The sequence below is a fragment of the Macrosteles quadrilineatus genome, unplaced genomic scaffold, assembly GCF_028750875.1.
Source record: "Macrosteles quadrilineatus isolate MER2022 unplaced genomic scaffold, UCM_ALF_1.0 Scaffold_5__1_contigs__length_97177068, whole genome shotgun sequence".
Taxonomy (NCBI): Eukaryota; Metazoa; Arthropoda; class Insecta; order Hemiptera; family Cicadellidae; genus Macrosteles; species Macrosteles quadrilineatus.
Window position 1 is genome coordinate 72,124,685 of NW_026542598.1, and position 26,969 is coordinate 72,151,653.

At 37.3% G+C, this 26,969-nt stretch overlaps 1 protein-coding gene across 1 annotated transcript in view; it reads left to right on the top strand.

Moving 5' to 3' along the window:
- LOC128995692 (dynein axonemal heavy chain 5) overlaps positions 1-26,649 on the top strand; it is a 104,438-nt gene extending 77,789 nt beyond the window's left edge. The window contains exons 60-88 of the mRNA XM_054420710.1: positions 382-512; positions 955-1,103; positions 1,201-1,370; positions 1,880-2,106; positions 9,166-9,379; positions 9,829-10,036; positions 10,417-10,562; positions 10,914-11,129; positions 11,437-11,702; positions 12,079-12,247; positions 12,911-13,066; positions 13,657-13,812; positions 14,525-14,681; positions 14,915-15,045; positions 15,534-15,787; positions 16,254-16,444; positions 17,066-17,187; positions 17,667-17,835; positions 18,428-18,580; positions 19,429-19,733; positions 20,067-20,261; positions 20,430-20,531; positions 20,673-20,753; positions 21,174-21,253; positions 21,684-21,933; positions 22,564-22,683; positions 22,924-23,076; positions 25,531-25,713; positions 26,225-26,649. Of these exons, the coding sequence (XP_054276685.1) occupies positions 382-512; positions 955-1,103; positions 1,201-1,370; positions 1,880-2,106; positions 9,166-9,379; positions 9,829-10,036; positions 10,417-10,562; positions 10,914-11,129; positions 11,437-11,702; positions 12,079-12,247; positions 12,911-13,066; positions 13,657-13,812; positions 14,525-14,681; positions 14,915-15,045; positions 15,534-15,787; positions 16,254-16,444; positions 17,066-17,187; positions 17,667-17,835; positions 18,428-18,580; positions 19,429-19,733; positions 20,067-20,261; positions 20,430-20,531; positions 20,673-20,753; positions 21,174-21,253; positions 21,684-21,933; positions 22,564-22,683; positions 22,924-23,076; positions 25,531-25,713; positions 26,225-26,428 (5,058 nt within the window). The 3' untranslated portion in view covers positions 26,429-26,649. The remainder of the gene's footprint in view (positions 1-381; positions 513-954; positions 1,104-1,200; positions 1,371-1,879; positions 2,107-9,165; positions 9,380-9,828; positions 10,037-10,416; positions 10,563-10,913; positions 11,130-11,436; positions 11,703-12,078; positions 12,248-12,910; positions 13,067-13,656; positions 13,813-14,524; positions 14,682-14,914; positions 15,046-15,533; positions 15,788-16,253; positions 16,445-17,065; positions 17,188-17,666; positions 17,836-18,427; positions 18,581-19,428; positions 19,734-20,066; positions 20,262-20,429; positions 20,532-20,672; positions 20,754-21,173; positions 21,254-21,683; positions 21,934-22,563; positions 22,684-22,923; positions 23,077-25,530; positions 25,714-26,224) is intronic.
- The last annotated feature ends 320 nt before the right edge of the window (positions 26,650-26,969 follow it).

A 26,969-nucleotide genomic window follows, 5' to 3' on the forward strand; every position in this document is an offset into this window, starting at 1 on the left:
ATCTACATTCCATCATAAGTATAAATTTTTTTTTTTTTTACCTCTGCTTCTTGGCTCTAGAGTTTCCTTTATAATTTTCCTCCATCCTCAGTTACTTAGAACTGTTGAAGTTTTTTGTGGAGAAAGTTCTAAATAAACACCAGTGGTTTCAATTAATAATATGAATCTAGAAGCTAATAACTAATAAACAAGCTTCTAAGTTTTTTTTTTTTTTAAATGTTTCTCAGTAAAAAAAAAACAACTAAACAAATTAAAATCCTGTGATAAAAGCAAGTGGCTAATAGGACTTTAATTAATATTCAATTGATCACCTACTTTCTTGCAATGTTTTCAAATTTAAAATCAAGTCATTTCTATGGGTATGTATTGTTTTTCACATAGATATCCAGAGTGATCAGACATCCTAGAGGCAACGTGATGCTGGTTGGTGTTGGTGGATCTGGCAAACAGAGCTTGACCAAGTTGGCTTCCTTCATAGCTGGCTACAAGACCTTCCAGATAGCTCTGACAAGGTCAGCCATGTTGAACTATGGGACAAAAGTGGATTAGTGACATTCTGTAGTTGTAGTGCTGTTAGGTTAGATATAATGAATAAGTTTTTTCGTATATGACACTCTTTTCTTTTGTTTAAATTTGATTGTTGGTGATGTTGAATTTGTGTTGTTTCAAGGATTATTGTGGATAGCCCATCACTAATTGGTAAAAACGAGATTTCAGAACATTTCAGAATCTGGAATCCAACCCCATTTCCAGGGGGAGGGGATAAAAAAAAATTACACACTTAGTGTACAACCTGGGTAACCATGGGAAACATGATAGTTAAAAACAACATGCTTCAAGCTCACAATCGTATAAATGTTGCTGTAAACAATTTTTCTTAACAAAATTTAAAATATTTTTGGTGTTACAGTGAAGTAAGGATTTGAATGTATTGACAATGTTTTTATTCCGCAGGTCTTACAATGTTGCGAACTTCCTTGAAGACCTGAAGCTGCTCTACCGTACATGCGGCGTGCAAGGCAAGGGAACCACATTCATCTTTACAGATCTCGACATAAAGGAAGAAGGCTTTCTGGAATACCTCAACAATATTTTATCTTCAGGTAACTTATTTTATCTTGTTCGTTTTCCTATATTTACTTATTTTCTTCCGATTTTCTAAATTACTGTCTTACACAAATTTTGTGTTGTTGTTGTCAGGTGTGATATCCAACCTGTTCACTCGTGATGAACAGGCGGAGATTATCCAAGAGTTGACTCCGATCATGAAGAGAGAAAACCCGAAGCGCACACTCACCCATGAGAATGTCATGGAACACTTTCTGGTTCGGACGTGTCAGAACCTGCATGTAGTGTTCTGCTTCTCTCCGGTAAACAACCTATTAATTAGAAAATCGGTGAATTGTTTGGCCTAAGTTTTTTCTGTAGTGAGTACGAGTCCATAAAAAAATGCATTAAACAATGTAATAATAGTAAATCACTGACTGCAAACGTTCCTCCTTCATGGATCTTTTATAATTTTTTTCTGAAATCATTTTATTTATGTGTCAATGGTTATTATTTCATGGTCAATAAAACTAGAGATCAACTCCCTAAACAATAATAGCCTATGAGTTGTAATTCTACAGGTCATTGAGAACAGCTAGAGAGTGATAGTCTATATGGGGGTAATAATGACTAAATAATGGACAAACATGACTACTTATGATTTAGGGTGACTATGTTGTGGTCTCATGTGTTAAGGGATAGAAGTCTTACCTGAATGTGGAGTGAAAGGTGTTTTTGTGCCAGGATAAACTCTCTCCCATTCAGGACAATCTGCTTTCTCAACTATAACCTGTCTAACATGATTGTATGAACGGTTGTAATGATTTCTCAGGTGGGTGAGAAGTTCCGTAACCGTGCGCTAAGGTTCCCTGCCCTGGTGTCTGGCTGTACGATTGACTGGTATCAACCGTGGCCCAAAGACGCCCTTGTGCTTGTAGCCAAACACTTCATCACCGACTTTGAGATTGAGTGCACAGCTGAGGTGAAGAACGAACTGGTCAACGCTCTAGGATCAATTCAGGACGTCGTTTCAAAAACTTCCCTCGAGTATTTCCAGCGGTGAGAAGTTTATGTTGTTTATAGATTTGTAGAATATGTTATGAAAACAACAGACAATTCCTAAAAAACAAACCCAGTAAATACAATCAATTGTTTCAGTACAATCACTTTATGGATTGTGTTTGGTGATGTGTCAGTAGTGTTCATGTCAATTGCCCGGATACCCCAAATCAACTGTTGTGACTTTGAATTAGAGTTCATAATAAGCATGCATTTGAATAAACTCTTTTATTGAAAGTAATATTTACAACTGCAAATTGAAAAGGTAAACATTGTTTTTTAATTAATGACAACAGCTGATAATATACAGTATAAAGAATACTACAATCTCCCCCACTTATTTTGAACTCATTTTGTAACATAGTCTTTAAGGTAATCTGGAGCTTTATGAGTGCGGGTTGAACATCGTATTCGTGGTCGTGGTGATGTTGGTTGTAAGTTCTCTTCAGCTGGTAATCTGACTAATTCTGGAACTTGCATAGGAACTTGCTGTTGCGGAAGTATGGGTACTTGCATTGGAACTTGTGGAATTTGATTAGGTACATCTTCACATTCGTTGAAACGAACCTTCTTTACTCGAGTTTTCCGGAGTTGGTCTAGATGACGTTTCAGTGTTCTTCCAGAATCTAACCTTACAATATAGTGAAGAGTCCCTAGTTTCTGTATAATCTCACCAAATGTCCATATATATTTATTATTTTGTGAATACTCCCTAATGAGAACTCTCTCCCCCACATTGAATGTTCGAACTCTTATTATCGAAGGAGGATTCTTTGCCGGATGGTAAGGTCAAAGAGCATCCAGCTTGATGCGGATCCTACGATGAAGATATCAATAAACTTTCAAATGTAGGTACAAAACATCAGAGAAGTCGTTCAAACTACCGTAAGAATCCAAATTCTGGTGATTGTCCATTTGAGAGAGGAGTGGCACGATATTGTTGAAGAATCTCTTGAACCTTTGTATGTATTTGACGATGGTCATCTTCCAATGCTTTTAATCTTTGCTTCAAAGTCTGGATAGTTCTTTCAGCAAGACCATTTGTAGCTGCATGTCCAGGTGCAATCAGTTTCTGGAAAATTCCATTGGATGAACAGTATTTCTTGAATTCTGCGCTGGTGAAAATTGTGGCATTGTCTGATACCATCACTTGAGGATAGCCATTAGATGAGAAAATGTTGTCGAGAAGAATAATAGTATTAGAAGTTATAGGAGCATTTCTCAATACTTTAACTTCTACCCACTTTGACTTGGCACACACACAAACAAGAAAGTAGTGGTTTTGAAAAGGCCCCGCATAATCTATATGAATACGCTCCCAGTTTTCTTCTGGCTCTACCCATGGATGAAGGGGTGCTTTGGGAGGATTAAATTTTATGTGGGCGCAAATTTCACACGATTGGACTAATTTCTCTATGTCCTTGTCAATCCCTTGCCAATAAACGTATCTTCGGGCTAATTGCTTCATCTTTGTAATACCAATGTGAGTAGCATGTAGTTGCTGTAAGACTTGAGGTTGAAGGCTGTTAGGAATGACAGCACGAGTTTCCTTGAAAAGTACTCCGTTGTCCAATGTGTATGGTAGGTCAGCAGAAGAAGAAAAAAGTTTCCTTTTAATTTCTCTAAGATTTTGGTCAGCTTCAGTTTCCCAGGCTAGAATAGTTGCATTTAAATGTTCAGAAGATATTTCAAAAATTGTTTCTGAATGTAGCAAGGTAACTTCATTGTTTAGGAAAATGTCTAAGGTTTCAGAATGTTGAGTCACTGGAGCTCTGGATAAACAATCAACATTAGCATTTGCTTCCCCTTTCTTGAAACGTATTGAATAGTTAAACCCTGATAGAAAAGAAGCATAACGGAGTAGACGGCTGGAAGTCATGGGTGGTAAGGATTTGCTTTCATGGAAAATTCTTGAAAGAGGGGCATTATCTGTAATTAAGGTGAAGTGAAGTCCATACAGATAATTGTAAAAATGACTGACTCCAAACACGATCGCAAGAGCTTCTCGATCGAGCTGACTGTAATTTCGCTCTGATGGAGTTAAGGATCTGGATGCGTAAGCGATCGGTTTCTCTTCATCGTCAATTATGTGACTCATTACAGCTGCAATTCCGGTAGGACTGGCATCACATGTTAGAACGATTGGACGATGGGGGTCATATGGTACGAGAACTCTTTTAGAAGTTATTTCCTCCTTGAGACAATCAAATGAAGTTTGACAATCTATTGACCAATGAAATCTTCTATTTTTCTGTAGAAGCTGTCGAAGAGGTGTTGTTTTTGTAGATAGGTCTGGGATGAATCGAGCGTAGTAGGTAACCATTCCAAGAAATTTCCGGACCTCATCAATATTCCTTGGTTGAGGCATATTACAAACAGCTTTAATCTTTTCTGGACTTTTTGAAATTTGATTGTACTTAATCACATGACCAAGATAGTCAATCTGTTCGCAAAAGAATTTGCATTTGTCTTTGTTTAGATGCAAGTCGTTCGCATGTAGACGGAATAGACACAACCGTAAATTATTATAGCATTCATCTTTTGTTGTACCGTGCACGATTATGTCGTCAAAATAAACTTCAGTCTTTGGTAACCCGTTTAGCATTTGGCTTAGAATGCGATTGAATTCGGCAGGCGCGGTCTTGATTCCGAAACTAAGTCTATGCATCAAATATGTACCGCGGTGTGTAGTAATAGTTTGAATTTTGCTGCTTGGGACATCAACTGGAATGTGCAAATAAGCCTTGTAAATATCAAGCTTGCAAAAATATTTAGAGTCTCTCAAACAGTGTAAAACATCTGGAATGTGTTTGATCGGGAAATTAGATGAAACAAGACGATCATTTACGCCTGTTTTGTAATCGACGCATAACCTCACTGTGCCATTTTCTTTAGGAATAACAACCAAAGGCGAACCCCAATCGCTAGCATCGACTTTAGATATTATGCCGGATGATTCAAGACTGTTGAGTTCTTCCTCAACCTGAGATCTAAGGGCAAACGGAACACTACGTTCTTTGGTATACACAGGTTTAGCGTTTTCACGTAATTGAAGTGTAACTTTGTGGTTGGGCAAGCATCCAATTCTTTGGTCAAAAACTGTGGAAAATTCAGAAAATATGTCATCAATTGAATGGAAGGTTTCGGAGACATTGAAAAAGTTAGGTTGATTTGAACCATCATCTATTTCTTGTAGACTTATATGTAAGTGTCGAATCCACACTCTTCCTAGGACTGCTGGACAATTATCAGGAACTATATACATATCTTCAATTGATTTATGGTTTTTGTAAGTAACCTCAACTGTAACTTTGCCCAATGGTTTAAATACATTGTTTGTATAAGCACGGAAATACACATTAGTTGGGTCAAGTTTGACGTTGAAATTTAACTCATTGAAAGCCTTTTCTGGTATTAATGTAAATCCTGCTCCGGAATCTATCTCAAAACGCATTGGCTTGTTATCAATTGAAACTGTAGCAAAATACTTTTGTGAATCGGGTAAATTTGATCGTTCGTTCTGGTCAAATATGTCTATGATATTAGGTTTGGTAACTGGATGAACTTCAGTGATTTGATTTAAGCCTAGCGGAATGTCATCAGAGGTTGAAGAAATGTACTTTGTTGAATTGAACTTAGATTGATTGGTAGAAGACTTATTTTTCATTTGGGTTGAAATGCAAACTTTGGCTACATGGCCTTGTTTCGAACAGGAAGTGCAATGAAGTGATGACTTGCTAGTGCGACACTCAGTTGCACGGTGATTATTTCTACCGCATCGAAAGCAAAGATCTCCAAAACCTAGGCGATTGAAATCTACTTTTGATTGAGAACGATAAGTATGACCAGAATTTGGATTCTTACGTTAGTTTGAACGACTTCTCTGATGTTTTGTACCTACATTTGAAAGTTTATTGATATCTACATCAGTTGGAATTGAATGCTGATGTTTGTTCAAAGCCTGGGTCTCTAATCGGGAAGCTTCCAAAGCAGTAGCTTTGGTTACAATGTCTTTGAATAAAGTAGTGTCTGATTGTAATAACTGTTCTCGAATCCAGTCATCTTTTAAGCCTCTTATGAATTGAGCTCTTAAAAATGTATCTGAGACTGAAACTTGTTTTGAACATTCACACTGGACTGTAAATTCACATTCAGACAGGTCTTTTTGTAGTGAAGCTATGTATTCAGGAATTGATTGATTTGCTTTTTGATAAGTGTTTAAAAAGTAATGTTGTGAAACTACAACGTTTCTGTGTGGTGAAAGCATGTCACGTAGTGATTTGACCAAAGTAGCAAAATCTAGGTCTTTGATAGGTTTTTCAGGTCCAATTAATGATGTAAGATTATTGTAGTGAACAGAGCCAATTGAAGCGCAAAGAAGTTGTGCTTTTTTCCTTTCATCTGAGATGTTTTTGACAGCAAGATAATTTTCAAAGCGTTCCAAATAGTTTTTAAATTTTTCCTTTTTCTGATCGAAATTTTCAAATGGTTGAATACTTACTAACGTATTACTCTGTTGTACTGGAGGTTGAAGTTGAAGTTTTTCGGTAATCTTCTTTGCAAGTGTAGCTGCAAGTGTGACTTGGCTCTCAGTGAATGCTTTCAGTAGTGCTGTAAATTGTTCTGCATCCATAATGTACAAAATCGAAATTTAGAAAAGGTTTTAAATCCAAATAATGAGTAGAAATTTTGAAAAACTTTTTCTCGTCGCCAATTGTTGTGACTTTGAATTAGAGTTCATAATAAGCACGCATTTGAATAAACTCTTTTATTGAAAGTAATATTTACAACTGCAAATTGAAAAGGTAAACATTGTTTTTTAATTAATGACAACAGCTGATAATATACAGTATAAAGAATACTACATCAACCAATCCACAGTCTCCTTATTGTACCTAAAAATATGTAGAGAGATAAAATAAGTAAAATAGGCTTGAGAGTCTTAAAGGATGTCAAGGACAGTTGATACAACCCATATTACAATAAACATGATGTTTCCAGTAAAGATAATAATAGCATAAATATCTCCTATATCACCTACTAGCTGTAACCCGCGGGCTTTGCCCCGTTTAACTTCTTAATTTTCAAGATTATCTCGTTCGCATGGCTCAATCACGTCCTGGTTGAAGTTTGTTCGCTACGCTCACTCACCTTTAGGTTGGAGCTCGTTCTCTACGCTCACTCACCTTTAGGTTGGAGCTCGTTCGCTACGCTCACTCACCTTTAGGTTGGAGCTCGTTCGCTGCGCTCACTTGCCTTCAGGTTAGCTCGTTCGCTACGCTAACACGCCTCCAGGTTGAAGTTCGTTCGCTACGCTCACTCACCTTTTGGTTGCAAATTAGCTGTTGTCATAAATGTAAAAGAAATAATAGTGCTGCACCCTGTTGGTAATCCTTGTAACTTTAATGCTATTGAACATCATAGAACAGAACCAACTTGTTTAATTGAAACAGCTGTTAAGATTCAATAATTCCATTTCTCATAAGGTTAACATGGGAAACTCCAGAGCCACTGGGGCGGAGCCCGAAAGGATTTTTGAAATAAGAATATGCCTATATGTTAATCGGGAATGTGAGCTATCATCATGCCAAATTTCAGCCCAATCCGACCAGTATTTTTCGAGTTTACTTTTCCCATACACACATACAGCAACCACCTCTTTTTTATAATAGTATAGATAGATGAATGTGGAATATTATATATTGCTGCTTACAATCATACTTGGGAATAACGAATAGAAATTTTAACGAATAGCAATATTCGTTAGTTTTTTTTGGCTAACTTCTATTTTATTCGTTATTTTTTAAACTAATAACTTCTATCAGTTACTTTTTACGGGACTAACTAATAACTTCTAACTAGTTACAATTTTTAACTAGCTTTCCCAATTATGCGGAATCATATCAAACACGTGTTATCTATTTCACGTGATCAGTGAGGGTTGCGTGCGGCCGTGAAAGGTCAGCGCCCTTGAAGACAAACAACGTGGGGGGTTGGGAAAGAGAAAGTCAAAGTCCAGTTGCTTTGGAATGCAGTGGGCCTGTGGAAGGGCAGTGACGGCCATTACCAACACCCCAAGCACTGAGGGGTGGGAAGGGGGAATGTTTGTTTGGTGATTGATAAATCATCTCAAGTGTCAAAATATTATATTCAGTTGATGTTCATTATCTGACAAGTTTTAAGTCATTTGTTTCTGTTGTAGTAATGTAAAATGTGACAATGTTTGACTAAAACACAAGTACCAGGGGACCGAGCTAAGTTGTAAAGTCAATTCGTTTTTGTTAGACATCTACTCATCCTTAATTTACCTTACAAACATATTCATGTGGACGAGCAATCTATAAAATGTCTACAATATAATATTTAAAAAATGTCAACATGATACATAACATCAACATCTGTTATCTGTTGACCGTTATTGCATCAAGTCACTGGGATCGCGGAACGTCACAACTATAATTAGGGGTTGGTGTAATAACGCATCAATTCGTGCGGCGCATCGTCGAAAACTACAAAACGTCCTTGGCCTTTCCTTTAGATTTTTAGTTCAATATCAGTGTATAATGTTTTGCGGTAAAACACTTAATATTTTTGAACAGTCGTAATTATTATCCCTTTGGTTGGTAATACATCATATGATCATACAATGCAAATGTATTATATAAGCAGTTCTCCCCCAATAGCATTGCAATTTGAAGAAATCTTAGGAGCCGTTTTTTAATCATTGTGCGCAAACTTTACTCATACTGTATTATGGTATTGATTAGTAACCAAGATGTGTCATTACAAAATCCTTTAAAAAAACTGCCCAACAAACAGCTAACATCTACAAAAAATAACTTTATTTTCTATCAGTTAGTTTTTTTAACTAACTATAACTTCTATCAGTTAATTTTTACGTGACTAACTAATAACTTCTAACTAGGCCTAGTTGGAATTTTTGACTAATTTTCCCAACTATGCCTGCAATTAGCATGAGTTGTAAAGATGAAATGGTGTAATGACAAATCAACGCTAAAGCCTAACTTTCTGCTATTGTATTCTAAATTTATTTTACAGATTCCGACGGGCTACCCATGTTACCCCTAAGTCGTACCTGAACTTCATTGGAGGCTACAAGACCATCTACCAGAACAAGCAGAAGGAGCTCGGGGACGGAGCTCTGAGGATGGACACTGGACTGGCCAAACTGGACGAGGCCTCTCAGTCCGTGGAAATACTGAAGAAGGATCTGGCAGTCATGGAGAGGGAACTGGCCCAGGCTTCTCAGAAGGTGAGGCTGATAAGATTCAACAGTCAAATGCCTATCATAATTAAAGGGGGCCAGACATTTTTTTCCAGGACCAGAAATGGTTCTGTTTATTGACTTTTGGAATGGACATCAATGAAGTACAACCAATTTAGACCGTATTAGGAATATTTTGCAAGACAAACTATATCTTGAAGGTTCATTTCAAGCATAAAAGAAGGGGCTATCAGTCCAAAATAGCACAACAAACTTCCTAACATCTTCTAAGAGCTGTCCTAGAATCAAAGTTGGAAGCCACACTGAACTAGATTCTGTTTATGAGATTGTAGATGATTTTTTTAAGTGACTTTGACTTTTTTAATCATATAATACAATATATTTGACAACAGTACCTCCAATAAACAGTTGTTAACTGAGAAGTGATGGTCATTGCATAATAAAAGCATGTTATTGAACTATTTATCAATTCACAGGCAGAGACAGTCCTGATGGAGGTAACAGAGAGAGCTATGCAGGCAGAGATGGTGAAGAACCAGGTGATGAAGGTGAAGGAGAAGGCTGAGGCGTTGGTCGAGTACATTGCGAAGGAGAAGGCACTAGCAGAGCAGAAACTGGAGGCGGCCAAACCTGCGCTAGAGGAGGCAGAGGCTGCACTTAATACCATTAAACCTGCGCATATTGGTGAGATGTTTTGGTAGTTGGATGTCTTTTACCCATTGTCGTATCCAATATCAATTCGATAGTCTATAAAATCTTTAAAAGACTTTGGAAAATATTATTTAACTAACTTAAATAAACAGTATCAGAGACACTGACAAATAATTTCTCCTGCTGGAAAGGAAGCACAGATTTATTTTTTCCCTTATGGCAAGCATATTTGAGTTAAGTAAATAATCAAACAAAAGTTTCAAAATATAATTCCTTATGTTTACTTATGAAATGTACCTCAGCAGGGTTTAAGGTAGAACAGGGCATTATGCAACAGGATTCCCAAATATAAATTTTTGATTTACTCATTTACCTGACGATACTGTAAACTATGAAATGTTTGTTGTTTCCAGCTACTGTGCGGAAGCTAGGCCGGCCTCCACACTTGATCATGCGTATCATGGACTGTGTGCTGATCTTATTCCAACGTAAGCTGCATTCAGTCATCGGAGACACTGCGGCTCCTTGCCCTAAACCTTCCTGGGCAGAGTCTCTTAAGGTATAACTACATAGGTATAGCTGTAGGTGTCTAAGGTGAAGTTTAACTCAAAAGTATTAGTGCAGGCATCATATGAGAGTTGAGATTGAGATATTGGAACTAAAAACTTTTGGAAGTTGAAGTTATTAACCCTCCTCTCCTATCTTCTTCGTTGATTTGTTGCTAAACAGTATTTGTTAGTTTTACTCTGTTATGTATCTGTTAGTCTGACAAGTACATTTTACTCTTTCCTATTATGCTGCATTAGCAGTTACCCGGCGCGTGTTGCTGCGCTAAAAACTATTATTTTTAACTAACTCCTTAAACTTTATAACTTGTTTTTCTCCATTTTTACATTAAATGTTCTATCAGATGATGGCCAGCACGACGTTCCTGCTGCAGCTACAGAATTACCCCAAGGACATCATCAACAATGAGATGGTGGAGTTGCTTAATCCGTACTTTGAGATGGAAGACTACAACATGGACACTGCCAAGAGAGTGTGTGGTGACGTGGCCGGTCTGCTCTCATGGACCAAGGCTATGGCGTTCTTCCACAGCGTCAACAAGGAGGTGTTGCCACTCAAGGTTTGAAAGGTTCCACTGTTCAGATAAGTTATCTATTTTCCTGTTTTAAGGAAACAATAACTCCAATCTGTTTAAATTTCTGGGTACACACAAGACTATGAAAACCTTAAAACCATGTGGATAGTTTGTTGATTGAAAATACCTGCAATAAGCAATAAGTTGTAATCCTGTTTTTTTAGTCCAGTAGGAATTTATATCTTGTCTAATGGTCCTTAGGGTATTTTCTCAAAGTAACTCTTATCATGTTCACAAAATGTAGATCTAGCTACTATCTAATAAACTGTACTAATAGTCATGATACTCTTAGGCTAACCTCACTCTGCAAGAAGCTCGTCTGAAGCTGGCAGATGACGATTTAAATGCGGCTCAGAGTGAGTTGATGGCAAGGGAACAAGCACTGAACCAGGTGAAGGCGCAGTACGATGCAGCCGTGAGTGAAAAACAGCGACTCACTGATGCTGCGAACTCCTGCATCAGAAAAATGACAGCGGCCACAGCTCTTATAAACGGACTGGGGGGCGAGAAGATTCGTTGGACGGAACAGAGCAAAGAGTTCAAGAAGCAGCTTGGCAGGTCAGGGGTCTTTGATTTACTTGGATAGTGTTAGATGTTTTAATTTATTCCATATTTTCTTTCATTGTCATTGGTTTAGCAACTTAAGCCTTCTATGTCTGCTGATCCTCATTTTTGGGTAATTTTCTGGGTCTGAAGCCTGTTTCATCCTCATTTGTCTAGGTTAAATTCCTCTTTTCACATGCTGAAAAACTTGTTCCCCAAGCTTTTATTATATATATATTTTAATTTTGTTCATCAGGATGCCCACAACTATTCTTAAAACCTAGGCCCTTGTACCATGTTAACTTATATCATTAACCTCATTATTTCTTTTAAACAAATTAACAAAAAAAAAATTAGCTTGGCATTTTAATGGTGAGTTGTTTGTCATCAGACTGGTTGGTGATGTAGTTCTCGCCACTGGGTTCCTGTCATACTGTGGACCATACAATCAGGAGTTCCGGGCAAACTTGGTAACCTGTTGGATGAGTATCCTCAAGACCAGAGAGATCCCGTTCACCCAGAACCTCAACATCACCAACATGTTGGTGGAGAGCTCTATGGTATGTATTAATGTGTAAACATTTAGTTAAGTTGATTTTAGACTATGGCTGATTTTCTAGATTTTTTAAGTAGTTCTAACATGTTGGTGGAGAGCTCTATGGTATGTATTAATGTTTAAACATTTAGTTAAGTTTATTTAGACTGTGGCTGATTTTCTTGATTATTTGAGTAGTTCTGTAAGTTCTGTAAATAGTACTAAGTATATGTTTATACTATTAAATAGTAAATTGTTTATACTATTTATAAATTGGGGCACTCTCGTTACATCACCCTGCTGTATTTTATTCACACTGGACTGAAGATCATGTCAAAGTGATTTTTATAGTTCGGACGCTTAGAAAACGACCTCCTCTAGCATTGGTTTGGCATTAGCGCGCAGGTCGTTTTGTAAGCGGCCGAACTATAGTATGAATTTTATGTTCAGTTGATAAATTAGTCTCATAGTCATAGCAAATTAAAAAGTCAGTTGTATAAAGCACGTTTGACTGTCAGAGTTCACTATTTGAATCATTTTCTGAAAACTAACCCAGATTGGAATCAAGTAATTAACAAAGAAAGTAACAAAGTATTAACAAAGTAAGTAACAAATAAAATGTTCATGTTTATGTACATGGTAATGTACAAGGTTGATGTAATGTACAAGGTTGATGTATCGTCTGCAGGTGTCAGAATGGACACTTCAAGGACTCCCTAATGACGAGTTGTCGGTGCAGAATGCACTGATTGTCACAAAATCCAGCTCCTACCCTCTGCTGGTCGATCCTCAGAACCAGGGAAAGATGTGGATCAAGAACAAGGAAGCTACCAACGAGCTACAAGTATGTAAAATTAATTAACTGAATTCACATATACAAATTTATATAACTTATCCTCCACCAGGGTAACATAGTGTGTTGTTTTCAAGATTATTACATACATTTTTTGTTTAGTTGAAAATAAACTAAATTTTCTCAACATTTCAGGGTGTGGAACTAATCCGGTCCTCAGTTGGGAAAGTAAAACATAACAAACTACTTTGCAGTAGTGTGGACGCGATCAAATTACAGACCTTTTGATTATCAGGCAAGCACTAAAACCACTCAGCTACACACTTATGGACAGATAAATTAAATTATTTTCTTTGTAAGCTGAATCGAATTGCTAAATTATGAACAAATCTATCATAATTTTGCTTTTCGGGCTGATTTGCTAAAATATATACTGGTTTTTGCTACAAGTCTTAACAAATTTGGGGAATTTCCACCTGAGTGCGTAGTTATGTGTACGTAATACATACATAGATATACCAGGACAAAACATGAAGTGACTTACCTTAATCGCATATGATTACATTTCTTGATAATGAATGGTGAATGTTTAGCTCTTTGAAAGAACGATTAACATTGTTCACTCATTCTTGTCCCTGTAGATCACCTCCCTGAACCACAAGTACTTCCGTACCCATCTAGAGGACAGTCTGTCCCTGGGGCGGCCACTGCTGATAGAAGATGTGGGTGAAGAGCTGGACCCTGTCATAGACAACGTGCTGGAGAAGAACTTCATCAAGTCTGGCTCTATTGAAAAAGTAATCTTAAAGCTTATGGGCAGAGTACAAGAAATGCACGATAAGATGTCATTATAAGATATATTGTTAATGTGCCTGGAGTAAGAGTCAGCCCCTTCCAATTCAATCAATAGTACAAAGAAATTTAGTATCCTTGGGAGATGCTCGATTATTTGTAATGAAACAGGGTGGGTTTTCTCTAAAGTTATATAGTCATAGAATATTAACTGTTCTTTGAGATATTATATGGTGTCACCCATAAGAGATTTTTATTTTTAATGATTAAATTTTCTTCAAAGTAAAAACTTTTCCAGTTATGAAATTTTTCAAGATTAATTTAGATTTCTAAAATAAACTCTTCAAAGGTGTGAAGGGCTTAGTAGTTCTAAAACTCTGTTGTCACTTGAATATTACATTTATAAACCCAAATATTGATAACAAATAAATTCAACATGGTGGTTGACATGCACAGGCTAACTACGCAACAACTGACTGGGTAATGGAAGGTTATCACTATCAGTATCATCTGATCCAAGCTACCGAATGTTGGAGCAGTTCAATTGATATTTTCAAAATACCTGACTTAGTACTTATTACATTACAAGAGGAAAACCTTGTAAAGTTACAAAATTTACACTCTAAACCCTCAAGCTTAGTCTGTGCATTACCTGTCACATCATTTTTACAACAGAAAATATGTTGAGAGAATCTGCTAATTTTAGTGATGATTTAGGTTGTAGTCGGTGACAAAGAGAATGACGTGATGCCTGGCTTCATGTTGTACATCACCACAAAACTACCAAACCCTGCGTACTCACCGGAGATCAGCGCCAAGACTTCCATCATAGACTTTACTGTCACCATGCAGGGGTTGGAGGACCAGCTGCTAGGTATTATGGACAGGAGTTGTAAGCTTTGTGAAAGATTCTGTATTATCCTAAAACTATTTACTTCATGACAATTTCACATTGGCCTTGGTTGTCAAACTTGAGCTTGAGTCAAAAAGAGCCAATTTAGGGCCCAGTGATGTACTGTGTACTATTTCTAGTGTTAACACAGTGAATGTGTAATAAAAAGGTGGCGAGATTTACAAACATTGTTTCTAAGTTATGGTTATCTGCAGGTCGGGTGATTCTGATGGAGAAGTCAGATCTGGAAGCAGAGAGGGTAGCTCTGTTTGAATCTGTGATGCAAAACCAGAGAAGTATGAAGGAGTTGGAGAGCAACCTACTTCATCGCCTCACATCCACCAAGGTGATTGGTAAATTCTTCTTTCATAAGCTTTTGCAGCTGGTGTAACGACAAGAGGTCATAGTGTTTTTTTTTTCGGTTTCAACCGCGTCGTCACTAATACACTGTTGCCAGACTTTTTTCCCTTACTTTGAAGTAGCATCGTCAGTGGCTAGGCTGAGACTAAAACCATTTGATTCCAATCCCAACAGTAAAATTTTGACATTGATTCCCAATTCTTAATACAATTCATATACAATTCAATTTCTACGAAGGTGGTTTTTTAAGGGCCAGTTTTGCATATAAATCTGAATAGTTCGCTTGTACGCCGGAACAGGCTCATCACCATTTACTGACATCATTTGTGACATTTCAAGCTCTTGATTACCAAACTTATCCAACACAAATTTTAGAAGATTTGAATTTTTTTGGGGTTTCTTGGTGTTTAGAATTATCCAGGTATATTTTTAAAAAAAGTCAATATAGTGTAAAGTAAGTGTAGATATCCACAGGGAGCGTTGGTGGATGATGAAGCCCTCATCCAAGTACTGCAGGAGACAAAGACCACAGCGGAGGAGGTGAACGCCAAGCTGCACGTGTCAGAACACACTGAGCGCAAGATCATGGTGGCGCGGGAGGAGTTCAGAGCTGTTGCGGCACGAGGCTCCATCCTGTACTTCCTCATAGTGGAGATGAGCAACGTCAACGTCATGTACCAGAACTCCCTGCGCCAGTTCCTCACTATCTTCGACAACTCCATCACCAAGTCAGTGTGAAACTGATGAATGATTAACCCTTTGAGCTTCAAAGACAAATATGAGGCATACCTTGCAATATCCTATGAAAGTTGTTGTTACTAACTACATATTTGTGTAAGATGTGACAGTTGCCACAAAACATTATATTTTAAAACATGTAGTAAAGTTACAGTGAATTCTTTGGACAATGGATATTGTAAAGTAAATCAATATTTTACAATAATTTAAGACATTTAAGTAGATTTGTTTGGTTATGTCACTCTTGTGTCTAATATATATTGGCCTTTGAAGTCGAAGAGTTAAAGTCATTAAAGGAACTCGCTAATGTCACCTCGTTGCTATGAAAAATTAATATTTTATTATAAACAATTGTACCTCTGAAGGTTCTGCAAATAAATGTTCTTTCTAAAGACTCTTAATATAAAAAATAAAGAAAAAAAAATTCTAAAATATTGATTGTGTAAATATGACTAGGTCCACAAAGAGTCCAGTGACAGAGGAACGGATAGAGAACATTCTACGCTACCTGACTTGTGAAGTTTGGAAGTTCACTCTACGCAGCTTGTACGAGCGACACAAGCCACTGTTTACCCTCATGCTGGGGATGAAGATAGACTGTCACAAGGGGCTGATAACACACGAGGAGTTCATGGCATTCATCAAAGGTAAATTGAATCTTGAACAAATGTGATATTTTATAAAGAATTTTAATTCTCATTTTTTGTTTGTCATTATTGCTATCTGTAAGAATATGCAATGAAGAATTTTAAATACAAACTTTTTTGCATGGGAAAAAATTCTGTCTTGCCCTGTTCCGACAATCAGTAATGAAATAAAAATCCTGTCCTACCCTGAACTATAAATACAATCTCCTCCACTTCAACATATCATTTTGTTTCAATTCTGTTTTACTTTCAGTACAGGTAGAGAAATATATTACATTTACTACTTCCTTTACTGCTGGAATTATTCAAATCAGTTTGATTTTTTTTTTTTTTTTTTTTGCTAAACAACACAAACCTAACTGGCAAGATTTTTAATTGCACTGCTCATATTTAAAATCTACTGTGTATTCAATCACGGGAAAAACAAGCAGGTTAGAAGCAATGGCTGGTTGGGAAATAATATATAGAATCATTCAGACAAGGAGATACTACCCATTTCCACTGCCACGCCTACCCAAAACGTCTGTTCTTCTTTTGGTAGTCCTTGTAATTACCCCTCAGTTATTTTCTCAAACAAATTATTATGAACATAATAATTAGACTTAATTAAATATTATTTAGGTGGAGCCTCCCTTGATCTCAATGGTGTTACTCCAAAACCTTTCCGCTGGATTCTGGACATAACATGGTTGAACTTGGTGGAGATCAACAAGCTACAGACATTCTCAGCTATATTGACCAAGGTAAAAAGATAACATTCATTTTATGTATTTTAGTATTTCATATTCCTGAGTAGATGTAAAACAGATTAGTAATGGTGTAGTATAACAAGTATTTTTCTTTGTAACATTTGAAAAATTAAATTACATACAACAAAGGTAGAAGTGAAGGTGATAGATAAAGTTCAACATTCCAAAGCGCTCCATTAAGGGTTCCATTAAAGCTATAGTGGACTATAAAAGTTTATGTTAAATTATTACAAAATGTTATAAATCGTAAAATTTTATTTATTTTTCTGCGACAAGTTGATCTTTTTTAAACCAATTAATTGTATTTTCCAGTCTAGTCTAGATATAAACTTCTTATTGGGTTTTTTTTATTTTTAGAAACCATGTCACCAACAGTTTAACGGTCGTTATTTGTGTAAAAAAAAAACATCAATTTTGAATGTATTTTTTGCAATTCACTTAGTTTATTGTGAAAATTCTTTTTATTACTGCAGATAAAACAAAATGAACGAGACTGGAGAAACTGGTATGAGAAAGAGAAGCCGGAAGAGGAAGAGCTTCCCTGTGGATACCAGAAGTCCCTGGATGTGTTTCGGAAACTCCTGTTGATCCGGTCTTGGAGTCCGGACCGTACACTCTCTCAGGCCAGGAAATATATCATTGGTGCGTATGATCATCAATTTGACTAGAGTTTTGATAAGGATATTTAAAATCAATTACCATATATCCCAATTACTGTAATACTGCTCATTAAATTTACCAAAATGTACAGTTTATGTGATTTAGAGGTTTGGTAACATTTAGAATATGAATTGCATTGAGTATTCATTTCCAATCACTAACTTTTTACATCAACCAACCATAAAGAGTTACTTTGTTAACTTATTTTTTGTTGATTTAGCTTTGATGAATCAACATCAATACTAAACAATAAAACTTGTATGAAATCAATGAAAAAAATCAGAGGAAAAGTCATAATTGAGGGAGATACAGCACTATAAAACGTCAAACACAAAAAAATGTCCCTAATAATGGATGGAAACATCCATTATTACTCTTCAGTCATTGGTCCAAGAATCAAATCAAATTTTCATCATCACAATATATTTTACAACTTTGTTCATTTGTAGAATTAGTTATATTGTCATAAGAAAATTGTTGGAGGCAAGTAAATCAAATTATGCATGTTATGCTCCATCTAAAGACAGGACTATACTAATTATTCAAATGCAAAGCTATGTGCTGATTTGTACAGAGTCGCTGGGGCCAGAGTATGGGGAGGCTTGTATCCTAGACCTGGAGGTGACATGGCAGGAGTCAGAACCTCGCACTCCTCTCATCTGTATCCTCAGCATCGGGTCTGACCCGTCACCTCAGATCACGGCGCTCGCAAAGTCCAAGGAAATCTGTGAGTAACTACACGTCACACCACTGCCTTGATAAGTTAATATGTATGAAGACACCTCCCGATGCAGAGCAAGGGAAGGGGTGAGATATCCAGGAAGAGATGGACGTGGACCAGAGTTCAGTAGTGCATCAGGAGCTGAGGAGGGTACTTTAGACTAGGACATATTGGATAGGTTATACAATTTAGCATAGTTAAGTATGTCGTCAATAGCACGGCTAGACATGGAGTAAGCCCTTCGAAGGTAGGCAAACTCGGCCTAGTTCTGATGAAGTACGACCAGTGTTCCCAGGCTTGTGTCTGAAGAGCAGAGGAGGTTTTTAGTGGGTAGTCTCTGGGTCTTAAACCCGATGGAGTCGCACACTACAGGCTATCCACCTGTGTGCATAAATGCATTATCCCACCTCTCCCTAAAAAAATCCTAAGCAGGGAGAGGGAATTAAGGGTGTTGGCATGGATATCCTTAGGGATAATTAACTGATTAAAAATGTATATTTATTAATCCACAATCTGAGACGTAACAATAAGTAAGTCGTTTAGTTTTCTTCCATTCAATCCGTGTAAAGATAAAATTGTTAATGATGACCAAGTTCATCCTGCGAACAAAATTTAATGGGCAATCATAACTATTAAATTATTTATTTGACTTATTGTTGTTTTGTTGTAGGAGCTAATCTTTTTTTACAATTAAAATAGAGGAACATTTTTGGAACGCCTAGGATATTAATGTAGGAAGTTAGTAATGAAAATGCACATTATTGTTATGATAATAATATAAATCCTACTTTTAACTTTGGACATCCAAGATCTTCTGTTGAGGTAGTAACACTGCTGGTTTGTCGTGGTTGCAGCGCTGAGAGCAGTGTCCATGGGACAAGGTCAGGAGGTGCATGCCAGAAGACTTATATCCGATGCAATGGCCGAGGGAGGCTGGGTGCTCCTGCAGAACATCCACTTGTCTCTACCGTTCTGCAATGAAGCCATGGACGCACTTGTAGATACGGAGACTATTGATGAGTCATTCCGTCTGTGGATGACTACCGAGGTTCATCCTCAGTTCCCTATCGGACTGCTGCAGAGTGCTATCAAGTTCACCAACGAGCCGCCTCAGGGAATACGAGCCAGCATGAAGCGGACGTATCAGAATATCACGCAAGTAAGTGGGTCTTAGTCACATAACTATTCTTCTTTCTCTACAAAATCCACAATACAAGAATATCTGCCTCACTTGTGGAAATTTCGGTGGGTAGTAGAGGTTTTCTTGGTTTTGGCCTAAGTTGTATAGGGGACATCTTTCCAATCAAGGTTTGATTAAAATTGTAAGATAATATAATGATTATTATATAGTTGTCATTTTAATCATTGTAAACAATCAGTCTCAAACTTAATTTTTGTTTCAAGGTACCATTAGACATATAACATAAGTTATCATGGAAATCAGTCTGTACAGAGAAATATTCACAAATAAAGGTTTTTTAATTTATCCAAGGACACGCTGGACTACTCTACCCAGCCGCAGTGGCCTCCACTGTTGTACGCCGTAGCGTTTCTCCACACCGTGGTACAGGAGAGACGCAAGTTTGGTCCTCTCGGCTGGAACATTCCCTACGAGTTCAACCAGGCTGACTTTGCTGCTAGCGTTCAGTTCATACAAAACCACCTCGATGACATGGACCCCAAAAAGGTGAGTACCTAGTAAAGAAATTCTTGCAAATCGAATACATTTTTTCACATCTCCATTGGTTTTGTTCAGTTGTGTCAGTGAATATATAGAGATATAAAAATGAAAAAATTAAAATTGTAATTCTTGTTACAATAAAATAGGCATATTCACAGTGTACGTTTTTTACAGGGTATTTCGTGGCCCACTGTCTGCTATATGCTGGGAGAGGTTCAGTATGGTGGAAGAGTCACTGACGACTTTGACAAGCGACTTCTTACTACATTCACCCAGGTAAGTTTACGATTCACAAGTGTTGTTGTTTTTCCAACATAACTTTAGTCTCAAGTCAGTATCTACTTGTAAATAGAAGATAGAATTCTTTAGGATATAAAATTGTAAGGAGTTGAGTAATTCAAGTTATGCAACTTACAGGTGTGGTTTTGTGATGTGCTGTTGAGACCTGGATTTGAATTCTATCGAGGGTACAAAGTCCCCATCACTCGCAGCTTGCAGGTCGGTCTTGTAGTTCTTAGAAATTATTTTTCCTTTTCTGAAATGGAGGAACCTCCTGAATGTGGATAGAATTCAAGATCTTCCAAAAATGTTTAAGCCATTTCCATTGCAAGTTAGCTGAGTTTCATAAAAGTTTATTTTTATATCATGCTGTCCTCTCAACACACCATTTTTGGCCCAACTGGAAATGGATAGGGGATATTTGGTATCGTAATATTACGGAGCGTTAGAGGCTCAATTTAAGCAATGTGGCTTACACGTGTCATTCTCTAGTCCACACTTCTTATTTGCTTCATGATTTTGTAATATTTCTGTAACGGTAATGGAAGGAATGCAAAATCAACCTTGAGTCCTAATGTTGTAACAGTATTTACTCAGTGTGTATTAGGGACTGATGGTGGTTCACTGCTAATCTTTCAGGGCTACATAGACTATGTAAACAGCTTGCCAGCTACTGACACCCCTGAAGTGTTTGGGCTACATGCTAATGCAGACATTACGTGAGTGTTGATAGAACAGAAACACTGTTCAAGGAATAGCTGCACATCACACTTTTCTTTATTCTCAATTTATGGTTTAATGATCAGTTTTGTTTTGATCTTGTATTCCACCGTTTTTGGCACCTACCAGTGCATATAATTAGAAAGTATATAGTTTGCTTTGGTCATTATTTATTAAGAATAGTATTTTGATTTTATTTTCATTTTCAAGTAACTGTATAACCTATCCTACAGAATTGTTAATCAACTGAATATCTGTGTATTGGAAGTTCTTTTTGTAACTGTATCTAAACCTTACACCAATTTCAATATGTTAACGTTGGATAAAAATTGGCTACTACTGGTACAATAGGTCTACTTTAGTATCCAAAATTGAATAGTGCTACTTAGTGTTACATAATATTTACTCCTGTACTATGGATTATTCCAGCTACCAGATCAACACAGCCAAGGGTATCCTGGACACTATCCTGAGTGTGCAGCCAAAGGAGGGAGGCTCACAGGGGGGAGAGACGAGGGAGACCATCGTGTACAGACTGGCCGAGGATATGCTGCAGAAGCTGCCTAAACAGTACAACAGCTTTGAGGTGAAGGAGGCATTGCACCGTATGGGGGCTCTGCTGCCCATGAACATCTTCTTACGTCAGGAGATAGACAGGATCCAGCGAGTCATCAAAGAGGTAAGGTCAAGTTAGTTCAGTAAGAATGTCTTAAGTTGTTAAATTTCTTGTCTAACTGAAAAAAAGTTATATAATTTATTTTGTCAGTGACAAAAGTTACAGTAAAGTAATCGCTTGCGGATTGGTATGTGACTGCGCAAATGGTTACTAAATTGATATAAATGGTCTCTGAGACTAGACAATGGTAAATCTTGACATTGTAAAAGCAGTCACACATCTGACAGGCTCCAACTATTAGTCTTTCGGTCTTTTAACCTAGAGATATTCTTCATGAAAGATATTAAAAACCTTATGTGTTTATTTGTGTTTTATTTTTAGGTGAGCTAGCTGTATATCTCACTTACTCTTTCTACTTATGTACTTTCTCCAAAGGCCATGACCGCTTCAGATCGTACAGATCGTACTCAGCCTCTCCAACGGGCTGAATCTACTGTCATCTGTCCTTTGCATCTTCTTCTGTCATTCTCATCTTGGTCTTGACTTTCCTAACTTCATTATTCCAACGCTTTTTTCTGCATACTTTTACTTTGACCATGAAAAATTAACCCCTTCAGGACTTGGGTTTTTAAAATAACCTTTTATAAGTCAAATATGATGGTCTAAGTGGATCTGTACATGCCTATATTACAGGTGCAGTCCACGCTGACAGATCTGAAGCTGGCTATAGACGGGACAATAGTGATGAGTCAAGGCTTGAGGGATTCTCTGGATGCAATGTATGACGCTCGCATCCCTGAACGATGGCAAAAGGTGAATATTGTGTTTGGTTTGATTCAAACTTGTGTAGTATTTCTTTTGTTGTGTTCTTCAATAAATTGTTCAATTTCTGCCTGCTATACAGTAACTTCCACAATGGTAAAGAGCCTTCAACATAGTGTGATGCTGTCTCGTACACATCCAAAATTTTAACCATGTTAATCCAGAAGCTGCTGGGCAATATTTTACTTTGATGGTCGATGTAGCCTACATACAGCATTTATTCTGTGACAGGTGTCCTGGGAGTCTGCCACGCTGGGTTTCTGGTACACAGAGCTGCTAGAGAGAGATGCTCAGTTTCGCCGCTGGGTGCAGCATGGGAGACCCAATGTATTCTGGATGACTGGTTTCTTCAACCCTCAGGGCTTCTTGACTGCTATGAGACAGGTCAGATAGAAACTATGTTTAAAAATCCAACATCATCATGATAATTGTAGAGGGAACATTTAGTTGGTCTCGTAACAACAACTAATTTGTAGTTCAGGATTTATTAACCACCAAACCGTCAATCAGCTCCAACATTAGATGGTTAGGACATGTATTGATACATGATAACATCTCCATAGTAAACTGACAGAATACTGTTATGGATGCAGGGGCGGACTGGCCCGCCGGCCCACCGGCCGGAGTCCTCTACACAGCAGTCCACAAGGCCATTAGTGACTCATAAATTATATTGCCTTCTCAACATTCCAATATTTGCGCCCTCGTTAAAGGAAAAATTCATAAAAAAAATTTTAAAAATGAGACGAGATGTATTTTTTTGAAAGCAAGAGGAAAAACTTAGAGTTAAAGTTTCAGCAGTGAATAGCAAAACATAAAGTCGGGTGTGAGACCTGAATAGACACTGTCGACAAGCGAGAGCAAAGCAGCTCTTCTCTCTCGTACGTGTAGGCCTACTCCGAGTGGAAGGCACTTACTTTACTCTGTGGTCTGAGCAAACAGCTGTCCCACAGACAATATAGTATTATATTGTCTGTGGCTGTCCTCTTCCCGCGTCATTTTACGCCGATCCCGAAAAAAACTGCACTGCGACCACGAGTACTAGAAAAATGCCGGTATGGATCATAAACATAAACAAATTAAATTTTTGGCCCGAAAATAAACATTATTTGGAACTGCCAAATCATATGTTCAATGCTCAGTATAGGATTCGGGCCAACAACGTCATTTGTTTATGTACGTGTGATCCATACCGGTATTTTTCTAGTATTCGTGACTGCGACTACATCCGACATTGGTCGGTGTCACGATGTCGTCTGTGGTAAACAACTAGTGAAGATAATTTAATATTATTCATATTTGTTATAATATTTAATTATTGCTTACACTATAACTATTTCACTTATTTCACTTTAAGTCACATTTAATTTTATCAATATCAACTCAACTCTCTTGTAAAATGGCGTTTGCCGTGCATGTAATAAATAAATAAAGAGTGTGAGCTGCCAGTGCCAATTAAAATGTGTCTCTCTTTAGTGGGTGTCTGATTTGTGTCTCTGTGTCGAAAGCTTCAATTTATTTTTATATTCTTTACCTACACAGGAAACATGAACGAAAGCAGTATTGTAGAATCACTACTTTTACAAAATTTAAATATATTTAGTGACAGTGTATTTATTTGTTAACTTAACCATTACACAGTAAAGGTTAAACAGTAAACAGTATTTTAATATGTGGCTACAGCCTATTAATTAACTATTTCAATATGCACTATGACACTAATTTTGTCAACTTTCCTATTTTACTTACAGATAGCCAGCCTAAAATACCTTCTTAGTTCTCTCTAGGCTATTTCGTTTGTAGAAATAGGTTAGGTAGGCCTACTTTAGGGTTACAGTTTTGACTTAATGTAATGCTAAAAAGTTTAAGTCAATAAATTGGTTTTGTTCACAGTGAAAGCATATTGTTTGTGTTAAAATAATTTCATAGAAATCTAAAATATATAACTTCTGTTATTTACAGTGCCAAAAAATACAACAGTTGCAAGTTCATGCTGTAAACAGGAAGCAAATGATTTATATTGTATGCATGCAGCCAAGCCATGCAAGGGAAAACAAAGAAAATACACAAATATAATACGAAAGAACCCAAGAAAATCATTTGTATTTTTATTTTTTTTAGGATATTTACTGTCAGAATAGCACCAAGTCGTGTGGGTAAATAGTCTAAATTTTGTAAACCAAACATTAACCAATAGTGTCAGTTATCAGATTTCTGATTTTCCACTGTTAATGCCAGATCTAGATTGCTAATCAGATATCTAGATTGCCTAAAAATGCGAGTTTACAGGTATAATTTTTAAAAAATGGCCCGGGGGAGGACCCCCGGACCCCCCTCTGTACAGGGGGGTATTCCATACCCCCTAGACCCCCCGGTTGGCGCCTTCGGGCTGGTCAAGGTTTACGCCCTAATAGAGTACCCAGTCCGCCCCTGTATGGATGTTACATGAAAGGGTAGTGTACAATGGGCCTGGTTGCTGTGTAGAGTTGAACCTGAATGATAGGAGGTCTATCCATTTTTTTTCATTAGTATTTGTTTACAATGGATATATTTCCCCACCTTCACATCCTAAGACACTAGGTTCTAGCTAAGAATGTTTTACACATTGCTTCAGGCTAGGCCTTGAGGGTCGTTGATTTGAACCTGGAACTTCAGGCTCCGAAGCCCAGAGCTTTACCACTAGACCAGCTCGCTCCCCTGACTATGGGTATTAATTTTCAGAGGTTACCAGTAAGTGTTACATTTGCCCAAAGTCCTAAATTTGCCTCAATAATTAGAATCATTTTCATTTTATTCAACTGACAAATAAGACTACAGTCACAACTGTTGTGCCTACAGGAGGTGACAAGAGCTCACAAGGGATGGGCGTTGGACTCTGTGGTTCTTCAGAACCTCATCACCCGTCACACCAAGGAGGAGCTCAACGACTCTCCACCAGAAGGGGTGTACGTTCACGGCCTGTTCCTGGAAGGAGCGTCTCTGGACCACCGCTCTGGCAAACTAATGGAGAGCAAGCCCAAGGTCAGTAGCAGTTAGCAGCCACCATTGATTATGGATACTGAACTAGAAATCCCATCTATATAGAACAGCTGTAGCCTATTTTTCATGCAAAAAGAACATAATTAAATGAGCCATTCACAGAGTACCGCTAGTCTAAGATTATATTTTCTATAAGTTTCTGTTACCAAGTTGATTTGACATAAATTATGGTTTAGCTTGTAATAAGTTGCTCAGTTTGACTCTGTTAACTAGTTGGAGCTTTTGACATTGGCGTATTTGGTCGGTGGATCAATTCAACTCTATGTCCATTTTGATTTAAAAACTGGCAACAGCTTTAACATGGGTATAAAAGTATACAACGGACCAGATTGGGACAGGATTGTAAGCTTTTATCTACAGTGCTAAGATTTTCCTTTAACTGGGAAGGCACTGTATTACATAAACCAATTTCCTCCATAATAATGATAACTTTGATAGTTGAGTTAGCGCTTAAAAACAAAAACTAAAACCAACAATTTATATTTTTCTGCAGGTTTTGTATGAGCAGATGCCTGTCATTTACATCTACGCCATCAACACAACCGCAGGGAAAGATCCGAAGTTGTATGAATGTCCTATCTATCGTAAACCGCAGAGGACTGACCAGAAGTATGTTGGCAGCATTGACTTTGAAACGGAGAACAATCCTCGACACTGGACACTGCGGGGAGTTGCGCTGTTGTGTGACATCAAGTAGATCTTTAGATATATCGTGAGTCTAGTTATAGTCCAGACTGTGATAGTACAGTTACCAGTACCATATAGGTTACAGTATTACGTAAACAATTCACAAAATTCAGTATCTAGTCAGAAATAGAAATACATGATATATTTTTAAAAGAATTATGTAGAATAACTTCAAATAACTTTTAGATCTACTTAGGGCTAAGATTTTAAGAGTATTTTAGTTGTAGTTTGCATAGTTTACAATTTATCTCATAGTAGGTCTACTTGGTTAGTCAAATAGTGAATAAGTTCTTTATACAATAAAGTCCCACAAACTTGACGTGATGCCGACTGGAAAGATGTTGATTTTGAGCAATGCTGGGTTTTCTGGAAAATGGACCAAAGATCAAAACTGAGAAATAAAACATGAATTTGTTTACATCTCATATAGATACAGTACTACATTTACAACACCATGATATTAAAATACATACATTAAACTTGTAAAAGAAAATGCATGACTGTCAGAACTATTTTTCAGAAAAATTTGGGTTAGTTTATTAGTAAACTAT